This window comes from Vombatus ursinus, unplaced genomic scaffold (genome assembly GCF_900497805.2).
Source record: "Vombatus ursinus unplaced genomic scaffold, bare-nosed wombat genome assembly UNPS02014786.1, whole genome shotgun sequence".
NCBI lineage: Eukaryota > Metazoa > Chordata > Mammalia > Diprotodontia > Vombatidae > Vombatus > Vombatus ursinus.
In genome coordinates, this window is record NW_020954564.1 from 34,780,497 (window position 1) to 34,798,380 (window position 17,884).

At 41.0% G+C, this 17,884-nt stretch overlaps 1 protein-coding gene across 9 annotated transcripts in view; it reads right to left on the reverse strand.

Moving 5' to 3' along the window:
* Positions 1 to 17,884, reverse strand: part of LOC114047369 (whirlin-like) — a 134,603-nt gene that overhangs the window by 30,822 nt on the left and 85,897 nt on the right. For all 9 annotated transcript variants that reach the window (XM_027868185.1, XM_027868184.1, XM_027868182.1 and 6 more), the window contains 2 exons: positions 10,437 to 10,639; positions 9,398 to 9,434 (listed from right to left, as the gene is read on the reverse strand). In XM_027868185.1, coding sequence (XP_027723986.1) covers positions 9,398 to 9,434; positions 10,437 to 10,639 — 240 coding nt within the window. The remainder of the gene's footprint in view (positions 1 to 9,397; positions 9,435 to 10,436; positions 10,640 to 17,884) is intronic.

Sequence of the window (17,884 nt, forward strand, 5' to 3'; positions counted from 1 at the left end):
AGTAGTAGTAGTAGTAGTAGTAGTAGTAGTAGTAGTAGTAGTAGTAGCAGCAGTAACTTCCATTTATGTAATACTTTAAGGTTTTGCAAAGCACTTTACATATGTCATCTTAATTAATCCTCACAATAACCCTGTGAGGTAGCGGCTATTTTTATCTCTATTTTATAGATGAGGAAACTGAGGCTAAGAAAGGTTAAATAATAGCATTTATATAGCACTTTAACGTTTGCAAAAGCACTTTAAAATGTCTCATTTTATCCTTACAACAACCCTAGCAGATAGGTGCTATTATTATTCCAACTTTATAGATGAAGAAACTGAGGCAGACAGAGGTTGAATGACTTGCTCAGGGTTGCATAGCTAATAAGTGGCTGAGGCTGGATCTGAACTCAGGCCTTCCTGACTCTGAGTCCAGCACTGCACCACCTTGCTGCCCTGACAGACATTAAACAGTGAATTCCTTGAGGGCAAAGACTATCTGACACATAGTAGGCACTTAATAAGTGTTTCTTGACTGAAATGACTTGTCCAGGTAAGTGTCCAAAGCAGGATTTGAACTTGAGTCTTTTTAACTCCAAGCCCAGGTATTTATGCACTGTACCACTGAATAAGATTTGGCAACAGTGGTCAAGAAAAGGGCTGCTATTTCTGTGTCAGACCAAAGTCCTGCATAACAGAACATGGGAAATAATCAAAGGGAAGACAGAGAGTCACATGGAGGCAGCCTGGAAGAAGTGGAAAAAGAAAGAGCCACATGTTAAGAGACCTGGGTTCTAGTCCCAGCTCTGCCTCTAACTTGCTCTGTGACTCTGGATATATTACTTGGCCACTCAGAGCCTCAGCTTCCTCCTCTGCAAAGTGTTTTGTTGTTGGTGTTTTTCAGTCATTTCAGTCATGTCTGATTCTTCATGACCCCATTTGGGGTTTCCGTGGCAAAGATACTGGAGTGGTTTGCCATTTCCTTCTCCAGTTCATTTTACAGATGAGGAAACTGAGGCAAACAGGATTAAGTGACTTGCCCAGGGTCACACAGCTAGTAAGTGTCTGAGAGGCTGGATTTGAACTCAGAGAAGTGAGTTTTCCTAAGTCCAGGCCAGCCCTCTAGCTACTGCGCCACCTAGCAGCAAAGCGATGGATCCCATTAAGTAGCCTCTAAGGTCTCATGCTGTGATTGCGTGACCTGAAATGACGAAGTAGAGATGTAGGAAGCTGAGATAGATAAATGAGGCAGAGTCTCAGGGCTCTGATGCTGCCTCCAGGGAGCAGGGAGATGGCTTTGGGGGGTCAATCAGACTTGGTGGTTGGTACGCCTGAAATCATAGGTGGTCTTCTGTTACAGGTTCTAAATATCCTGTGTTAAATCACACCTTCTCTCCAGACCTCTGATCTGTGCTCTGATAAACTGGCACCCCTGAGAAAGAACGGGACCAGCTCCACACCCCCTGCCCTCGTTCACTCAATTCCACATTTCCCAACCACCTATTCTGTGCAAGGGCCCCACACAGACACTGAGCAGATGAAGCTAAAAATGAGTCCTTGCTCTTAAAGAATGTATATAGTACTCTAATGGAATGGAACTGATGTGAAACAGTCTGGCATGTCCTGGCATAGCAGCAGTTAACATTTATGTAGCATATTACGGTTTGAAAAACATTTGACATATATTAGTTTGTCTGATTCACAATGACTTTGTGAAATAGGTGTTAAGAAAATCCCCATTTTACATATGTGGAAACTGAGGCTGACAGCGATAAAGTGACTTGCCTGGGATCAAAGTTAGGTAAGTATCTAAATTCAGGTCTTCCTGACTTCAAATCCAATGCTCTAACTACTGCACTATGGAGAGCAGGCTTTTTCATAACCATTTGTCCAAACTCCTCCTTGGCCCTTTTCACATTCTGCCTCATAATACACTTCTTTATGGACAATCATTTTTTTTTTAATGAGACCTGTAATTTCATTGGGATATGCTGAATTTCTCCCAAGCAGGCTATCACCTTCTACCCCATGTACAGTCTAAGACCACTGCCTGAGGGCACTAAGAGGATAAGTGACTGGCCCAAGGTCATGTAGCCAGCATATGTTAGGGGAAGGTCTTCAGCTTGGGTCTTCATGACTTCCAGTCACTTTCTACCACCTCTGAGATAAGATTCTACCTCCTCAGCCTGGAATTTATTATCACAACAACAAAATCCCCAATGATCTGGCTCCAGTCTACTTTTACAATCTCATTTCAGCCTCCCCTTCATACCATGTCTATTCCATTCAAAAGGGACTCCCAGCCTGTTGTTAACCAGTCTCCTCCTCCCCTCTCTCTTCTGTACAAAGAGCATTCCCCCACTCACGGAACGCCTTCCCCACTCATCTCTGCCTGATGAAATCCTCTTCTTTTTTTTAAGGCTCAACGCAGGTGCCACTTTCTTCATGAAGTCTCCCCAACTTTCCAACCTGAAAGTGTTCTCTCTTCAAATTTTCTGGGGGCCCTTTATCTGGACCTCTGCTTCCCCCTACTATACTATAAGCAACGCTATGAATTATACTTATCTGTATAAATGCCAAACATGTACCCTTTCCTCCAAGTAGATTGCAAGCCCTTTAAGGAAGCATTTGTTTTGTTTTTTATCTTCAACGGTACTGTCTTCATCCAGAAATTACCTATAGGTCCAGTCCCTATCCTAATATCCTCAGCCCCTGGAACTGTGCCTCACACATAGCAAATTTAATAGATTTTGTTAAATTAAATTGAATTCTATTATCCTGCCATCTAGCCAAAGCTGGTTCTCTAAACATCCAGGCAAGTCACCGTGCCAAAAGCAGCTTCACTCCCTGGGGGAGCCTTAGCTCCATCCTGGGCCAGCACCCCCACCCTCCAGGCTCAGCCTTGGGGAATGCGACCATCCCCAAGGTCAAGGGATGCCCTGAGGATTTTCTGAGCCACCACTTTTCAAGAACTGACAGTTCGGTTCTCAGGCCTTGGGGATTGAAATGCCACAAGGGAGAGAGAAAGAAAACGACCAATCAGCCAACAGCCCGATGTTAACGAAACAAATGGCATAAGATGTTTTGTCAAAGGGAGAGCTGGAGTTTATCAGCCACAGCCACCTGTGTAACCTCCCAAATCATTTTCTCTTAAAAGTGGGGCGGGGGGGGGGGGGGGGAAAGGTGGGCGCCTCAGGCTGCAGAGAATTGAAAGGAATGCTAACAAAGCTAACAAAGAGTCCAATCCCTTTGGCGAAGGCTCCCCACTGGGCTTTTAGCTCTGCAGCCAGCGCAGACTTCCCCGGCTAATCACGACTAAGAGACAGTTATAGGAGGTCTCCATCTCCGTACAGCTAGCTGCTCACTGGCTGCCCATTGGTCCATTTTTAATCCCTGAAAGGCTTCCCCCTAATATGAAACAACCTCAGAATAACAAGATCATGACTAGGATTCATAATTTTTTCCCCTAGAGCTGAAAGGGACAGAAGAAATCATTCAGTCCATCCCTCTTCCTTTTACAAATAATGAAGTTGAGACCTGATCACCACAGGTGGGGTGCCCTTCCTTCCATTCCTGAAATTAACTAGTGTTTATTTTGTGCATATTTTTGTATTAACTTATCGGTATATGAGTTTCCACTCGATAGAATGTAAGTTCCTTGAGGGCAGGGTCTGCTTTATTTTTGTCTTTATATCTCTAGGATCCAGCACATAGTAAGTACATAATAAATGATCACTGAATGAATGAATGAATGAATGAATGAAAGTGACCTCCCAAAGTCAGGGAGTCAGAACTGACATAACAAATAACTTAGATTTATATAAAGCACTATCCTTAACAACAGTTCTGTGAGGTAAGTATTAATATCCCCATTTTATGGATAAGGAAACTGAAACCCAGAGACTTTAAGAGACATTGTCACTTAACCATAACCAAGCAGCAACTGAATGTGAAAAACAGATTAAAAACCCAGGTCTTCTGAGCCTTTTCCACTGAATCACACCAGCCCGACCTTCTGGACCACCTCTCCATACTATGTTAACAACAACAATGACAACAAGAATGACAACAACTGGCATTTATTCTATACATCCTCAGTTCAACAATAATTCTACATTTATTAAGTGCCTACTGTGTTTAAACCCCTTGTTTGGGAGGTGGTGGTGAGGATGGTGTTGAGATAGATAGGAAAAAACCCATCAGTCTTTGACCCTAAAGAACTTAACAGTATAATCAAAGGGGTATGACATGGACACAAATAAGTATGAGATTATAGATTGATAGAAATAAAGAGAGCTAGACATAGGGTTATGATGGAGAAAACATTTCAGCTAAAAAAAGTCAGAGAAGGCTTCATGGAAGAGGTGATATCTGAGCTAAAACTTAAAAGAAGAGAAGGGATGATGATGATGATATGGTGATGAAGAAGAAGAGGTAGAGATAAGGAATGAGTGCATTCCTGGCATGGAGTACAACCCATACATCCGAATAGAGGCAGAAGATGGCAAGGCAAGATTAGGGAATAATCAACAGTCTAGTTTGACTTGGACAATGAGTGTGAAAAGGTGAATTCTATGAAATAAAGATGGAAGGATAGGCTGCAGTCAGAATGTAGAGGACCGTCAAAGCTGGCTAAAAAATCTGTATTTTCTTCTAAAGGTAATAGGGAGCCACTAAATATCTTTAAGCAGGGGAGTGGCATGGTCAGACGTGTGCATTAGGAAGGTGTTTCTGGCAGTTGTGTGAAGGATGGTTCAGAAGGAAGAGAATAGGCAAAGAGGCAAGTGAGGTCTCAGGAAATGCAAACTCATTTTCAGCTAAGGTCAAATAAAGTCTTTTTTTTTGTTTGTTTAGGCAATTGGGGTTAAGTGACTTGCCCATGGTCACACAGCCAGTAAGTGTCTAGTGTTTGGTGTGAGGCCGGATTTGAAATCAGGTCCTCCTGACTTAAGGGCAGGTGTTCTATTCACTACGCTACTTACCTGCCCCTTTTTAAATTTCTTTGGGCCACAGATAGGTTTTTCTTTTTTTTCTTTTTTTTTTCTTTTTTCTTTTTTTTTTGACTAGGCAATAGGGTTAAGTGACTTGTCCAGCGTCACACAGCTAGTAAGTGTTATGTGTCTGAGGCCGAATTTGAACTCAGGTCTTCCGGAATTCAGGGTCGGTGCTCTATCCACTGCGCCATCTAGCTGCCCCTTCAAATAAAGTCTTATTAAGCCAAATATAATTACGAAGATGAGTCTGCTTCTGTTACAAAAATTATATAGTTTTTATCACAGAGCCAAACAGAAATGGGTTTTAGATTATTTGTAGTTTGAGATTAGTCCTAGTTTTTCAATTATCCATACCACTAACATTCCTCTAAAAGCATAGATAATTAAGAGTGGACTAACAGGAACTCAGATCAGAGAGAAGATGGACTCAAAATGCAAAATGAGATAGATGTTTTTGGATTGCTTAGTTATGCATATTTGTTGCTAGGGTTTTGATTTTCTTTTTTCCTTCTCAATGTGTGTAGGAGAGGAGGAGGAAAAAATAAATGCTTGCTAATTTTTAAAAATCAATTTAAAAAGAAAAAAAAGACAGCTGGCCTAAATTCTTACTAAACCAAAGTTCTTTGGGGGATAAAGTTCAGAGTACTGGCATAAAGATGTTACAAGACTGAGAGAAACATTTTCTTTCTAGCACTGAGATAACTTCATAGACAATAGCTAGAGCCAACCTAGCATCCTCACAGGGATTGGGGGGCAGGGAGAAAGCATGAGGGTAAGGATTACTAAAATGGCTTTTCTGGCCCAGACCCTATAATTCTGATATGACCTGGGCATCTGAGATTTACTTAATCTCGTTAAGGATGGGTGGTTTGGAGGCTGACCTTGAAGTTCCAGCCACCTCTAAGGCCATGAAGAATGCCTCCTACAGACATTTACAAACTCTGGGTAAGATTACTGGAACACACCCAGGGCCTAGGTATTAACTTGGCAGAGAGAAGCCATAAAAGAAATAGAGCAAGAAAGGACTGAAATAAAGATGAGGGAGATGGAAGGAGAAGCTGGAGGGGAGGAGGAGACACAGACTGGTAATGTTTTAGGGAATCTATCTATAGCACCTCAGTTTATTACCCATGTTAATGGATTTGGAGCATCATCTACCTCTGCACAGACCCTATGACTTTAGATCCAGATAATCAAAGTGTCCCTATTACAGACAAAATTAAAGGTGGCTCCCCCAAACCTATGTCAGCTCTGCCCTGCCCACTTCGCCATGGCTTCCATTTGTCCACATACTGGTTTTAACAGACCACACTAGGCATTAACATTAAATTAAGCAAGCTGGCTAATGCCACTGCTTGCCTATAAGCTTCTATTATTTTTTCTTTTTAAAAAATAATTTATTTGACATTTGTTTTTTAAGAAAGTTTTGAGCTCCAAATTCTCTTCCTCTAGCCCTTCCCCACCCTGAGAGAAGGCAAGCAATATGAAATCAATTCTACATATAAAGTCATGCAAAATATATTTTTGTATTAGCCATGTTGAAAAAAAAAGCAAGAAAATGAAAAAAAAGTATGCTTCAATCTGCACCTAAAGTGCATTAGTTCCCTCTCTGGATGTAGATAGTATTTTTCATCATGAGGAATTGGAATTGTCTTGGATCACTGTATTGATCAGACTAGCCAAGTCTTTCATAGTTGATCATCTTTATAATATTACTGTTACCCTCTAAAACCTTCTCCCATTTCTGCTCACTTTGTTGTTATTGTTCAGTCTTTTCAGTTATATCTGACTCTTCGTGACCCCATTTGGGATTTTTGCTTCGCTCTGCATCAATTCATATGTCTTCCTGGGTTTTTCTGAACCCATCCCCCTTGTCATTTCTTATAGCACAATAGTATTCCATCACAATCAGACACCACAACTTGTGTAGCCCTTCCCCAACTTAAGGGCATCCCCTCAGTTTCCAATTCTTTGCCACCACAAAAAAAGCTGTTATAACTATTTTCTCACATATAAGTCCTTTTCCTCTTACAAGTTTCTAGAAGGCAAATTCAAATGTCAGCAGTGGCTAAATGCATCTTCCAAACCCAAAGAGAATGGGAGAATCCTTGACCTATGGTATATGTGCCTTACTTATCTGAACCTCAACTTCTTTTTCTGTAAAATTGGTTTCATAACACCTATCCTGATCATCTCAAGGGCCTGCCGTGAGGATCAAATGAGATAATTTATGTAAAATGCTCTGCAACTGTAAAGCACTACTGAAGTCTTAGCCATGATTATACTTTCTTACTCTCTAAAATGGGGCTAATAATACTGATGCTACTTATCTTACGAGGAAAATACTTTATAAATCGAAGGTGCTATGGAAATGTGAGTTATTATTATCACAAAAAGTGACTAAAAAAATTAAAACTTCTCTACTTTCTTCAACACTTCAAGGGTTGATGATTTCACTGAGTGAGGGCACTTCCTCCCCCAAGGCAGGCTGCAATAATTCCTCCACGAGTCAGTGCATGGGCTTTGTGAACAACTATAGCCCCAAAAAAACATCACTTGGTAGTAATGAGAATGTCAAAACTTAGAGGGTAAGAGAATCACAGTGTCTCACACTTAGAATAGACCTCAGTTTAATCCTCAGCTGAGCAGAAATCTCTTCTGCAATGTGCCCAATGAACATCCAATCACCCAGCCACTACTTGAAGACCCTGCGGCAAAGGAAAGTCTGCTACCTCCTGAGGCAGCCCATCCTGCTTCTGGACGACTCTAATTGGTAGGAAGTTTTTCAGCACATTCAGCCAAAATCTACCTTGGTAATTTCTACCCACAGCTCCAAATTCTGCCCTCTTGGACGTAGTGGCCATTGGTATGCCTGATTCAATACAATAAGCATTTACTGAGTTTCTAAAGTAGGCAGAACACTGTGCACTGGTGGGACATCCAAAGCTTCGATAAGGCCCAGTCCCTGCCCTCATGAAGCTTGACATTTAGTTGGGGGATATAGAGCACTGAGGTTAGAGTTGGAAGAGCTGATTCAGGTGTGAAAGAATTCACTTAGACCTTCTCTGTAGCCATGAGTGATAAGTTCAGGGCGGACCCTAAGAATGTTGGAGTGGTACCTGAAATGATGAGGAATAAGCGGGTGGGTCCTAGCATCCTAAAAGAATTCACTGAGAGTCTCCAAGCTAAAGAAAGGCATTTTTTGGGGTGATGTACCCAAGCAGGCCTGCTCTTTGTGAGGCAGAGGCCCAATGGGCTCTACTCCACATGTGAGGCAGAGCATAGGCCACAGGCCCTGTTCCCCTAAGGCATTGCTCCCCTAAGGGAGCAGAGTGGCCAGCCCCTGCTTTTCATAGGAGGCAAAGGTGGTTAGAGAGGTCAAAGATACAGTTTAAATAAAATTTTATGGAATAGGGGAAAGGGGATAAGAGAACGGGAAGAGCAAGAATGGCTCCGAAATGCCTGGGACATCAGGTAGTCTGGAGGTGATAAGTAAAGAGAACAAGAAAGGGGAGGGGAAGAGTTGTTCTGAAATTGAGGGTGCTTTGTGAAAGCACACAGGTAAGTCCATGGCGGAGGCTTCAATGCACAGTCTTCTTTGACCACTTTTCTGTCTGGTCACATCCTGCATCTTATCTTCTATCTCATGTCCTTCTTGCTCCATCTGCCTCAAGCACTCTTTTCTACCTCATCATATAGCACATACACAGACATGAAACAATGCATGCTGACCACATTAGCAAGGTCCACAGGAAAAAAAAAAAGAGAGAACTACAAGGGAGGTTTCCTTGTACTTGAAGCCTCTTCAGAATTTGGCAGGATCTAACAGAAACTGCACCCCATTGGCTTGGGATCTGAGAAGCTAGGGCCATCTCCAAGCCAGGATAAGGCATCAGGATTCCAAAGAAGGGAAAAAACCTCCATAACAAGTTGAAGCAGGATCACATACGTTCTTGTCCCAGCATCTCAAATTAAAGCTCATTTCCGTTCACCCTTAAAAAATACTCATCTCCTTCCTCCTCCAAATATTTAGGCAGCACAGCTTTCCCTAGAGATTAACCTGAGAAATGGATTCCTTCCTGAGAAACTCCTCTCAAAGCTTCCCCAGAGACCTTGACTCATAGGGGGCACTTTCAAGAGCCCCATTAACCAACCACCCATGAAGGGTAGTTCAGGGATGGGAAGGCCAAGATAAAAGTAACTTGATAATCCAATAAATGTCTTAAGACAGAAAGAGTCAGAGAACTGGCCAAATGTGATCTCTTATCTGATGTTGCCCAGGGTGCACCAAAACAGCTCTGAAAAGAAAATGATCAAACCAATTAAGAACTGATAGGAATAAATCAACTTCTGTTGATTAAACACCAGCTAAAGAAAGGACCTTTTTTTATTGTTGTTCAAATCCTCAGAAGAGAACTTCTTACCTTTGCTGGCCCTTCTCCTGTGAGATCCCCAGGTATCCTGCAAATAAAGATAACAATTCTTAGCATCCTTCAAACAGCTCAAAGTGGCCTGGCCAGAGAAAATTGCTTTTCTTTGGTAAGGCCACTTCTACTTCAAAGGAAGATGAATTTCCATTGGTTTCCAGGAAATAAGCTCTTAAGATTCTGGGCCTGGATAACTAGGCTCTTAGTCTTGAGGGTTACTGAATTGTAGGTTACTGTGGACACAATTAATGAATTAGCAAGCATTTATTCAGGGTCTGCTATATGCCAGGCACTGCACTAAGTACTGGAGAATCAAAGACAAACGTGAAACCATCCCGTCCTCAAGGAGATTACATTCTATCAGCTAAGAATAGGGAGTCGGGTAAATTTCAGAATATGTAATGAAGGCTCTTATGATTTAAATCCAAGCCAGAGAATGATGATTGATAATAATAAGAGCTGACATTGATACAGCACTTTCAGATTTACAAAGTTTTTTAAAGATATTGTTTCAATTCATCTTTATAAGTAACCCTGTTGAGGTAGATATCAATTAATCAACTAATCAATAAACTTATCAAGTACTTATTGTATGCCAGGCACTGTGATAAATGCTGAGGATACAAAAAAAGCAAGATTCATTTTATATATGAGGAAACTGAGGCTCAGAAGAGAAGTACAGGGGAGTTGGAGAAGATAATCATCATTTACCATTACCAGATTTAGAGTGGGGACCAAAAGATGAGTGTCTAATCCAACCCTCTTTTTACAAATGAAAAAAATTAAGGTCCATGACTTGTCCATATTACCTTAGGTAACAAATGACAGATTGAGGATTCTAACTTCAGAATCAGTATGCTCCTAGTTACAGCACAACGCCCCACTCTCCTAAAGATCTTGCCTGTCATAGGCAGTAACCAGTCAGAGACTCACAGTCTCTGGAGAGCATAGCTCATTGCACAGGGTACAGGAACTGTGAGAACCTGCACTACTTTCCAGAAATGCCTCTGTGGGCAAGAAAGCACCAGTAACAGACCCTGCTGAGTTCACCAGCGTCTCTCCGATCCGGGAGCTGGCAATCCACTTGGTCTCATCCACGGTGGTTCGGGCGTGGGGCAGCCTCCCCACATCCTTCACTGTCATGATGAGATGCTTCGATGACTTCAGCAGCTTGACGGCTTCATCGTGAGGAATGCTCAAGAAACTCTTCCCGTTAACTTCCAGGATCTGGTCCCCGACCTGAGGGTATCAAGACCAACCAATGAAATAAGAACAAAGACAGAAAGGGATGAATTAGACTTCCAAACTGTCACAAACTGGGACCTAATGATAAAACAACGGAGTGACTGTCCATGTACAGGGTGTGCTGAAGGGCAAGCTCCCGGGACACAGGGTCTTACACAGAGTCAAAAGTTTGTTAAACTAAAGTTGAATTGATACTTCTCTGTCCCAGGCTCTGCCTCTGCCTCTGCCACATGGCTTTTCTCTGGATGGATCATAGATGCTGAGCTGGAAGAAATCTCAGAGGGAGCTGAGGCTAAAGAGGCTGGATGATTTTTCCAATATTATACAAATATATACTCGAATTATGCTGCCTCCAAAACTAAGTGCTTGCTCCCTTCCTGTTCTTTCCTGGGGTTCTCTCCCTTTCTAGAACCATGAGACATATCTCACAATTTTTCTCCCACCCTCCTGACCTTGAAGCAATATTCAGCCCTTCTGGAGTTTTCTAAGGTTGCAACATCTCCCACTGTGTATGTATGTATCTGTGCGTGTATGTATATGGGGAGTTAGGGAAATGTTTATGCGTACGTATGTGTGTATTTGTGTGTGCGCTGGTAAAAAAAAATAATAAAAATAACAAATAAAGCACATTTGTACTTAACATTTATAAAGAACTTTCCTCACAACAACCCTCTGAGGTATGTAGTAAAACCATTATTATTTCCACCTTAGAGATGAGAAAACTGATGCCGAAGGAGGTGAATTGACCTTACCAGGGCCAGCTACTGAGTGTCAGAGTCAGGATTCACTCAGGTCTCTTGGGCTATTCAGTGTTCCTTTCATCATACCACACAAAGTTACACAAAGTTTTAAAAGATTTACAATGACTTTTATTCCAGGTGTTAACTGGAATAAAATAGATCTAGGCCTCTGTATGTGTATACAATTATATTACATATTATATATAAATATAATATATATTACAATTACATATGATATTCAATTAGATTATGTACTATATATAATGATATATATATACTAATATTATGTATATTGTCCTTCCAGATCTATGGATGATACACACACATACATACACACACACACACACACATATCTATGCGTGTGTGTGTGTGTGTTATCTTCCAGGTCCTCATGGTAATTATGTAAACAAGTACACATAAGATATATACAGAGCAGATAGAAGGCAAACTTGTGGGGAAAGCTAGAACAGCCTGGGGGGATCCAGGAAGGTTTCCCGCAGAAGGTGTCACCTGATCTAAATCTTGAAGGAAGCCTGTGAAATGAAGAGGTGGAGGTGTGAGGACAGAGCATTCTAAGCATGTTGCTGTTCAGCAGTTTCAGTCATGTCCAACCCTTCATGACCCCATTTGGGGTTTTCTTGGCAAAGATATTGGAGTGATTTGACATTTCCTTCTCCAGCTCATTTTACAGATGAGGAAACTGAGGCAAACAGGGTTAAGTGACTTGCCCAGGGTCACACAACTATTAAGTATCTCAGGCCTTGTGCTCTATCCACTGCACCACCTAGCTGCCCAAGCATAAGCGACAGCCAGTACAAAAATGTGAAGACAGGAAACGAAGGATTGTGCTCAAGGAACTACAAAAAGATTAGAATAGCTGGATTACAGAGGTTGACTGACAACCAATGAGTCAACAAACATTTATTAAGCACTGTATGTGTCAGGCACTGCTTTAAGCACCGGGGTTACAAAGAAAGTTTTTACCTTACAAAGACTGCTCTTAAGGTACTAATAGTCTAATGAAGGAGAGAAGACCAGAAAGGTAGGAAGAAGTCAGGTTATGGATACTTGACACAAAAAATGAAGACCATCAGTTAGGAACTTGTCCCTCTCCTCAACATCTTTCCCCATTCTTTACTCCTTTGCTCAAGTCTTGGAAGAAAAGGTAGTTCTCTTAGCCAAGTCAGCCTTTCAACTTGGACCCACCTTATTACAGATGAGGAAACTGGGGCAAAAAGGATTAAGTGAGTTGCCCAGGGTTACACTATAATCTCCTTGAGAGCAGGGACTAGTTTTTTATGGGAAAGGAGGGGAAAATTAAGGGTGCATTTCCTTATATCTTCCATGCTTAGCACAGGACCCAGCACATAGTACATACTTAATAAATACTAGTTAACTGGCTGACTCCCGTCTTCTGTGGGAGCTCATATTTCAATCATTTCATCTCTCTTTGTAATCTTCAATCTCTATTCATCTATTGGCTCTTTACCTGTTGCCTATAATCACATGATCATGATATGAAAATGATCTTAGAGGGCATTAAGTCTAACCCCTTCATTTTACAGATGTAGAAACCAAGACCCAGAAAGATTAAGTTACTTACCATGCTGAGGTTTCCCCTATAATTTAAAAAAAAAATGCCTACATATGACCCTACCATCTTCCTCCTGCCCCTGCTGTGTAAAAGCTACCATTTCATGTGACTCTCTAGAAAACTCCTAGACCCCACTCACTTCTCTGTCCTCTGCAGGCTGCTTCCAAAGTCACCAATGATCTTTTAATCACTAAATACAGTGGTCTTTCCTTCAGCCCCATGCTTCTTGACTCCTCTGAAGCGGGACACTGTTGGCTACCCCCTCCTCCTGGATACTTTCTCCTGCCTGGTCTTCAAGATACTGTTCTCCTGTGAGTCTCCTACCAGTATGACCATTCCTTCTCAGTCTCCTTAGGTGGACCATCACCCAAGTCCTGACTGTTTTGTATGGTTCTTATACCTCTTGGTGATCTCATTAGCTCCCATGGGTTCCATTGTCATCTCCATATAGCTTTACCCAGATCTAGGTATCCTGTCCTCATCTCTCTCCGAAGCTTTAGTCTATGTAGATAGATCACACAGGCATCTCAGACTCAACACATTCAAAACATAACTTATTACACTTCCCTAACCTTCCCCCTCTTTCTATCAATGGTACCATTATCCTTCTAATCCACCAGGCTCCCCACTTCAGGTCCTTCTTCACTCTCCATGGCAAATTAATTGTGAAGTTTTGTAAGTTGTACCTCCACAATAATTCTCATCCTTCTCTCCACTGTCCCATCATCACCACGCATTGATGTCCAATCTCTCCTGTCTACAATCCATTCTTTACATCAATGCCAGTTTGGCATTCTTAAAGCATAGATCTAACCCCATCACTCAAGAAGATTCAGTGGCTGACTTATTGCCTGACTATCAATCAGCAACAAACTCCTCTGCTGGCCCTCTGAAGCCCTTCACAATTTGACTCCAATCTATCTTTCCAGACTGATTTCACATTCTCTCCTTTCACGTACTTTACATTCTAGTCAAATTGTTTTGGTTTTGTTGTTGTTCCACACACTCAAGCTATTTCATTTTCTAACTCCTCCACCTCTCTCCTAGCTACTTGGTGGTTCAGTGGATAAAGTGACAGACCTCCAGTCAAGAAGACTCCTCTTCCTGAGTTCAAATCTGGCCTCGGACACTTACTATCTGTGTGACCCTGGGCAAGTCACTTAACCTGTTTGCTTCAATTTCCTTCATCTATAAGATGAACTGTAGAAGGAAATGGCAAACCATTCTCATATCTTTACCAAGAAAACCCCAAATGGGGTCATGAAGAGTCAGACATGACCAGAAAAATGACCTCCATCTCTCTACACAGGATTTCTCTCCCTTTGCCTCAATTTTGCTGAATCTCTATCTCTATTCAAGACTCAGTTCATGAGTCACCTACTACACAAGGTCTTTCTTCATGCCTCCGGTTGTTAGTGCTCTCCACTTCCCCTCCAGGAAATCACTTCGTATACACTCAGCAACTTATCTAGCCTTATCTAGACACAGTTAGGTGGTACAATGAATAGGGCCAACCTGGAGTCAGGAATACCTGACTTCAAATCCCTTTTCAACATTTATTATCTTTGTCACCTTGGGCAAGTCATATCATTTCTTTCTGTCTCAATCTACAAAATGAGGATGATAATAATAGAATAATAGAATAGAATAGATAATAATAGAATAGTAGAATAACAGAACCTCTCAATAATGTTGAGAGGATTAAATGAAATATTTACAAGGCTCTTTGCAAACCTTAAACACTGTATAAATAGAGCTACCTATTATCTTGTTTTTTCCTAGCAAAATGTAAACTCATTGAGGGCAAGAACAATTTTATTTTTGTCTTTGTATATCCCTAGCATCTAACAACCAACCAAACAATAAATCAATCAATAAATATTTATGAGTGCCTACTCTGTGCCAGTCACTATGCTAAACAATGGAGATATAAAAAGAGGCAAAAGATAGTCTCTTCCCTCAAGGAGCTTACAATCTAAATACAGTATAATGCCTACACAGAGTAGGCACTTAATAAATGCTTGTAAAATTGGCTTTTTCCATTATATCCTCAACCAACCCCTCTTATTTTCAAGATCTGGTCATCTTTCTCTGACTAAGTTTCCACACCAATACCAATTTTTTTTTCTGGTAAGGAGAAACAGAGAGGAAAATGGATGCTAATCAGTCTCAGAATGACTGATTCCTTACTTGGGTCTTGTGTAAAACATCCACATATTTGTTGGTGATACTGGTGGAGTGGAACCACACAACATTGGGGCTTAAAAAAGACCTTAAAGATAATCCAGCCCAACTCCTTTATTGTATAGAAGAGGAAGCTAAAGTCCAATAATTCCATCCAAGATCACACAGCTATTAATGGTATCTGAGAGGAAAAACAAGAAGGGTAAACTGTGGCCAAGAGAGATGCAATGACTTGCACGGGAAGAGGAAGGTGAAGGAAAGGTAAGTAATTTCATCCAAAGTCACACAGCTATTTATGGTATCTGAAAGGAAACTCCAGAAGAGGAAACTGAGGCTAAGAGAGAGGAAATGATTTGTCTAAGGTTACATAGGTAGTACTGTGCAGAGTCAGGATTTAAACCTAGGTCTTCTACATCCAAATCCTAATACCAAACCATACAGGATGCCAGCTTAGTTCATACCCTACACTAGCCAACAATATTGATTACGGTCTTTAAAGTTATTCGGTATAATTATGTATGTAACAGCTTGCTCAGTTGCTGTAAACATGATACCCACTTCATACACACACTAGGTTGGAACAAACAATGTTAGAGCACAGCATGCTGGAAGGGACCTTAGGGATCATCAGAGTGCTCATCTTATAGATGAAGATAGAGGAGTCTAGAGTCGTGGTTTTAGCAAGTAAGAGACAGAACTAGGAGCAGTTCTGATCTGGCTTTTCCAAACCCGAGCCCTGGATTACTGCTCTCATCTGCCTCTTCTATTCCTATCATATGCTGCTAAATGGAACTGAAAGAATCACAAAAGCATGCTGACAGGTTCCACTACAAATAATATTAGCTAGCATTTATACAGGGATTAAAGATTTGCAAAAACACTTTACATGTTACCACATTTGATTCTCAGTATCCCTGGGAGATAGATATTATGATTTTTCTCATTTGACAGATGAATAAACTGAAGCTGAGAGTGGTTAAGTGACATACCTAATAAGTCACACAGCTAATAAGTATCTGAGGCAGAATCTGAACTCAGGTCTCTCTGACTCCAAAGTCAGCACTCCATCTACTGTGCCATCTAATTACTCAACTGGGCCCCCATTCCTGCAATATAATCCTTTAACTCCTCCCTAACTGGTTTTCTATCTCACTCCCCACAGAGGTTATTCCAAGCCTTCTCTTCTCTCCTCAAGCCTTTCTCATCCTGTCCAACCCCCAGCCACCCAAGACTAGAGGATTGCTTTATATTTTACTTAGAGAATAGAGGCCATTCACCATGAGCTACATCTTATCTCCCCCTCTACAACTCAAAACTCTTTGGCATCATTCCCATTCTCTCCTCTTTCACACCAGTCTCTGATAAAAGAGGTGTCTCCTTCCCAATGTCTCTACATTCATGACCTCTAAAAGGGGACTTCTTCTAAAGACACTCTCAGTTCCTCCTGTCTTCTCCAGTAGATTGCACCATATTCATCCTCTTTCTCTAATCATCAGTCTCCCCCAAATCCCAATTCTCTACTGTCTACAGTACACACACTCACACCTTTAAATAATCCCCACTAGAAAACTTATATGAACTGATGCAAAGTCAAGTGAGCAGAACCAGAAGACCATTGTACACAATAACAGCAATACTGTACGATGATCAACTGTGAATGACTTAGCTACTCTCAGCAATGCAATGATCTGACAATTTCAAAGGACTTATGATAAAAAACACTATCCACCTCCATAGAAAGAACTGATACTGTTTGAATGCAGACCAAAAAATACTTCTTTTTAACTTTATTTTCCTTGTCCTTTTTTTTTTTTTAGTCTGTGTTTTCTTTCACAACATGGCTAATATGGAAGTACGTTTTGCATGACTGCACATGTAAAATCTATATCAAATTGCTTGCCTTTTCAAAGACGGGAGGAAGGAGGGAGGGAAGAAGAAAGAAATTAGAACTCAAAATTTTAAAAAACATGTTAAAAAATGTTTTTACATGTAATTGGGAAATTTTTTTTAATTCCCACTAAACCCTACACTTAAGAAGATGCCTCAAGCTATTGTCCTATATCTTTAATCTCTTTCACAACCAAACTCCTAGAAAAAAGCTGTCTGCTTTCATTGCTTCCACTTTTTTCTTCCTATTTACCTCATAACCCTTCGCATTCTGTCTTCCAATCTCATCATTGACTAAAATACCTCCTCAAAAGTTGACGGTGCTTTCTTAAATGTCAACTCGAATGGCCTTTTCTCAGTCCCCAACCTTTATAACCTTTCTGCAGTATTTTACTGTATTGACTGCCCTCTCCTCAACTCTGTCTTCCTTTTTGGATTATCATGCCCATGTTCTTTTTTAGCTCTCTTCCTACCCAACAGCTCCAGCTTTGGGGTCCCGTTCTCTTCCTTCTCTATTCTCACTCCCTTGATATGATTGGCTCCCATAGGTTTAATTATCATCTCCATAAAGATGACTCCCAGATCTGTACATTTAGCCAAAGTCTTTCTCCTTAGTCCTTAATAAATTTATGTTATCTAATCTCAGCTGGGCCCTAACTTCATCTAGGCTATCCTTTTACTCTCCCTTAAATGATTCTTTATCCCACTTTGCCTATTGAACATTTCAAACTGTATATCCCATAAACATCTCAAACTCAAACTGGATCAAACCAGAACTCATTATTGTTCCCCTAAAACCCACCCCTCTTCCAAACTCCCCTATCTCTATAGAAA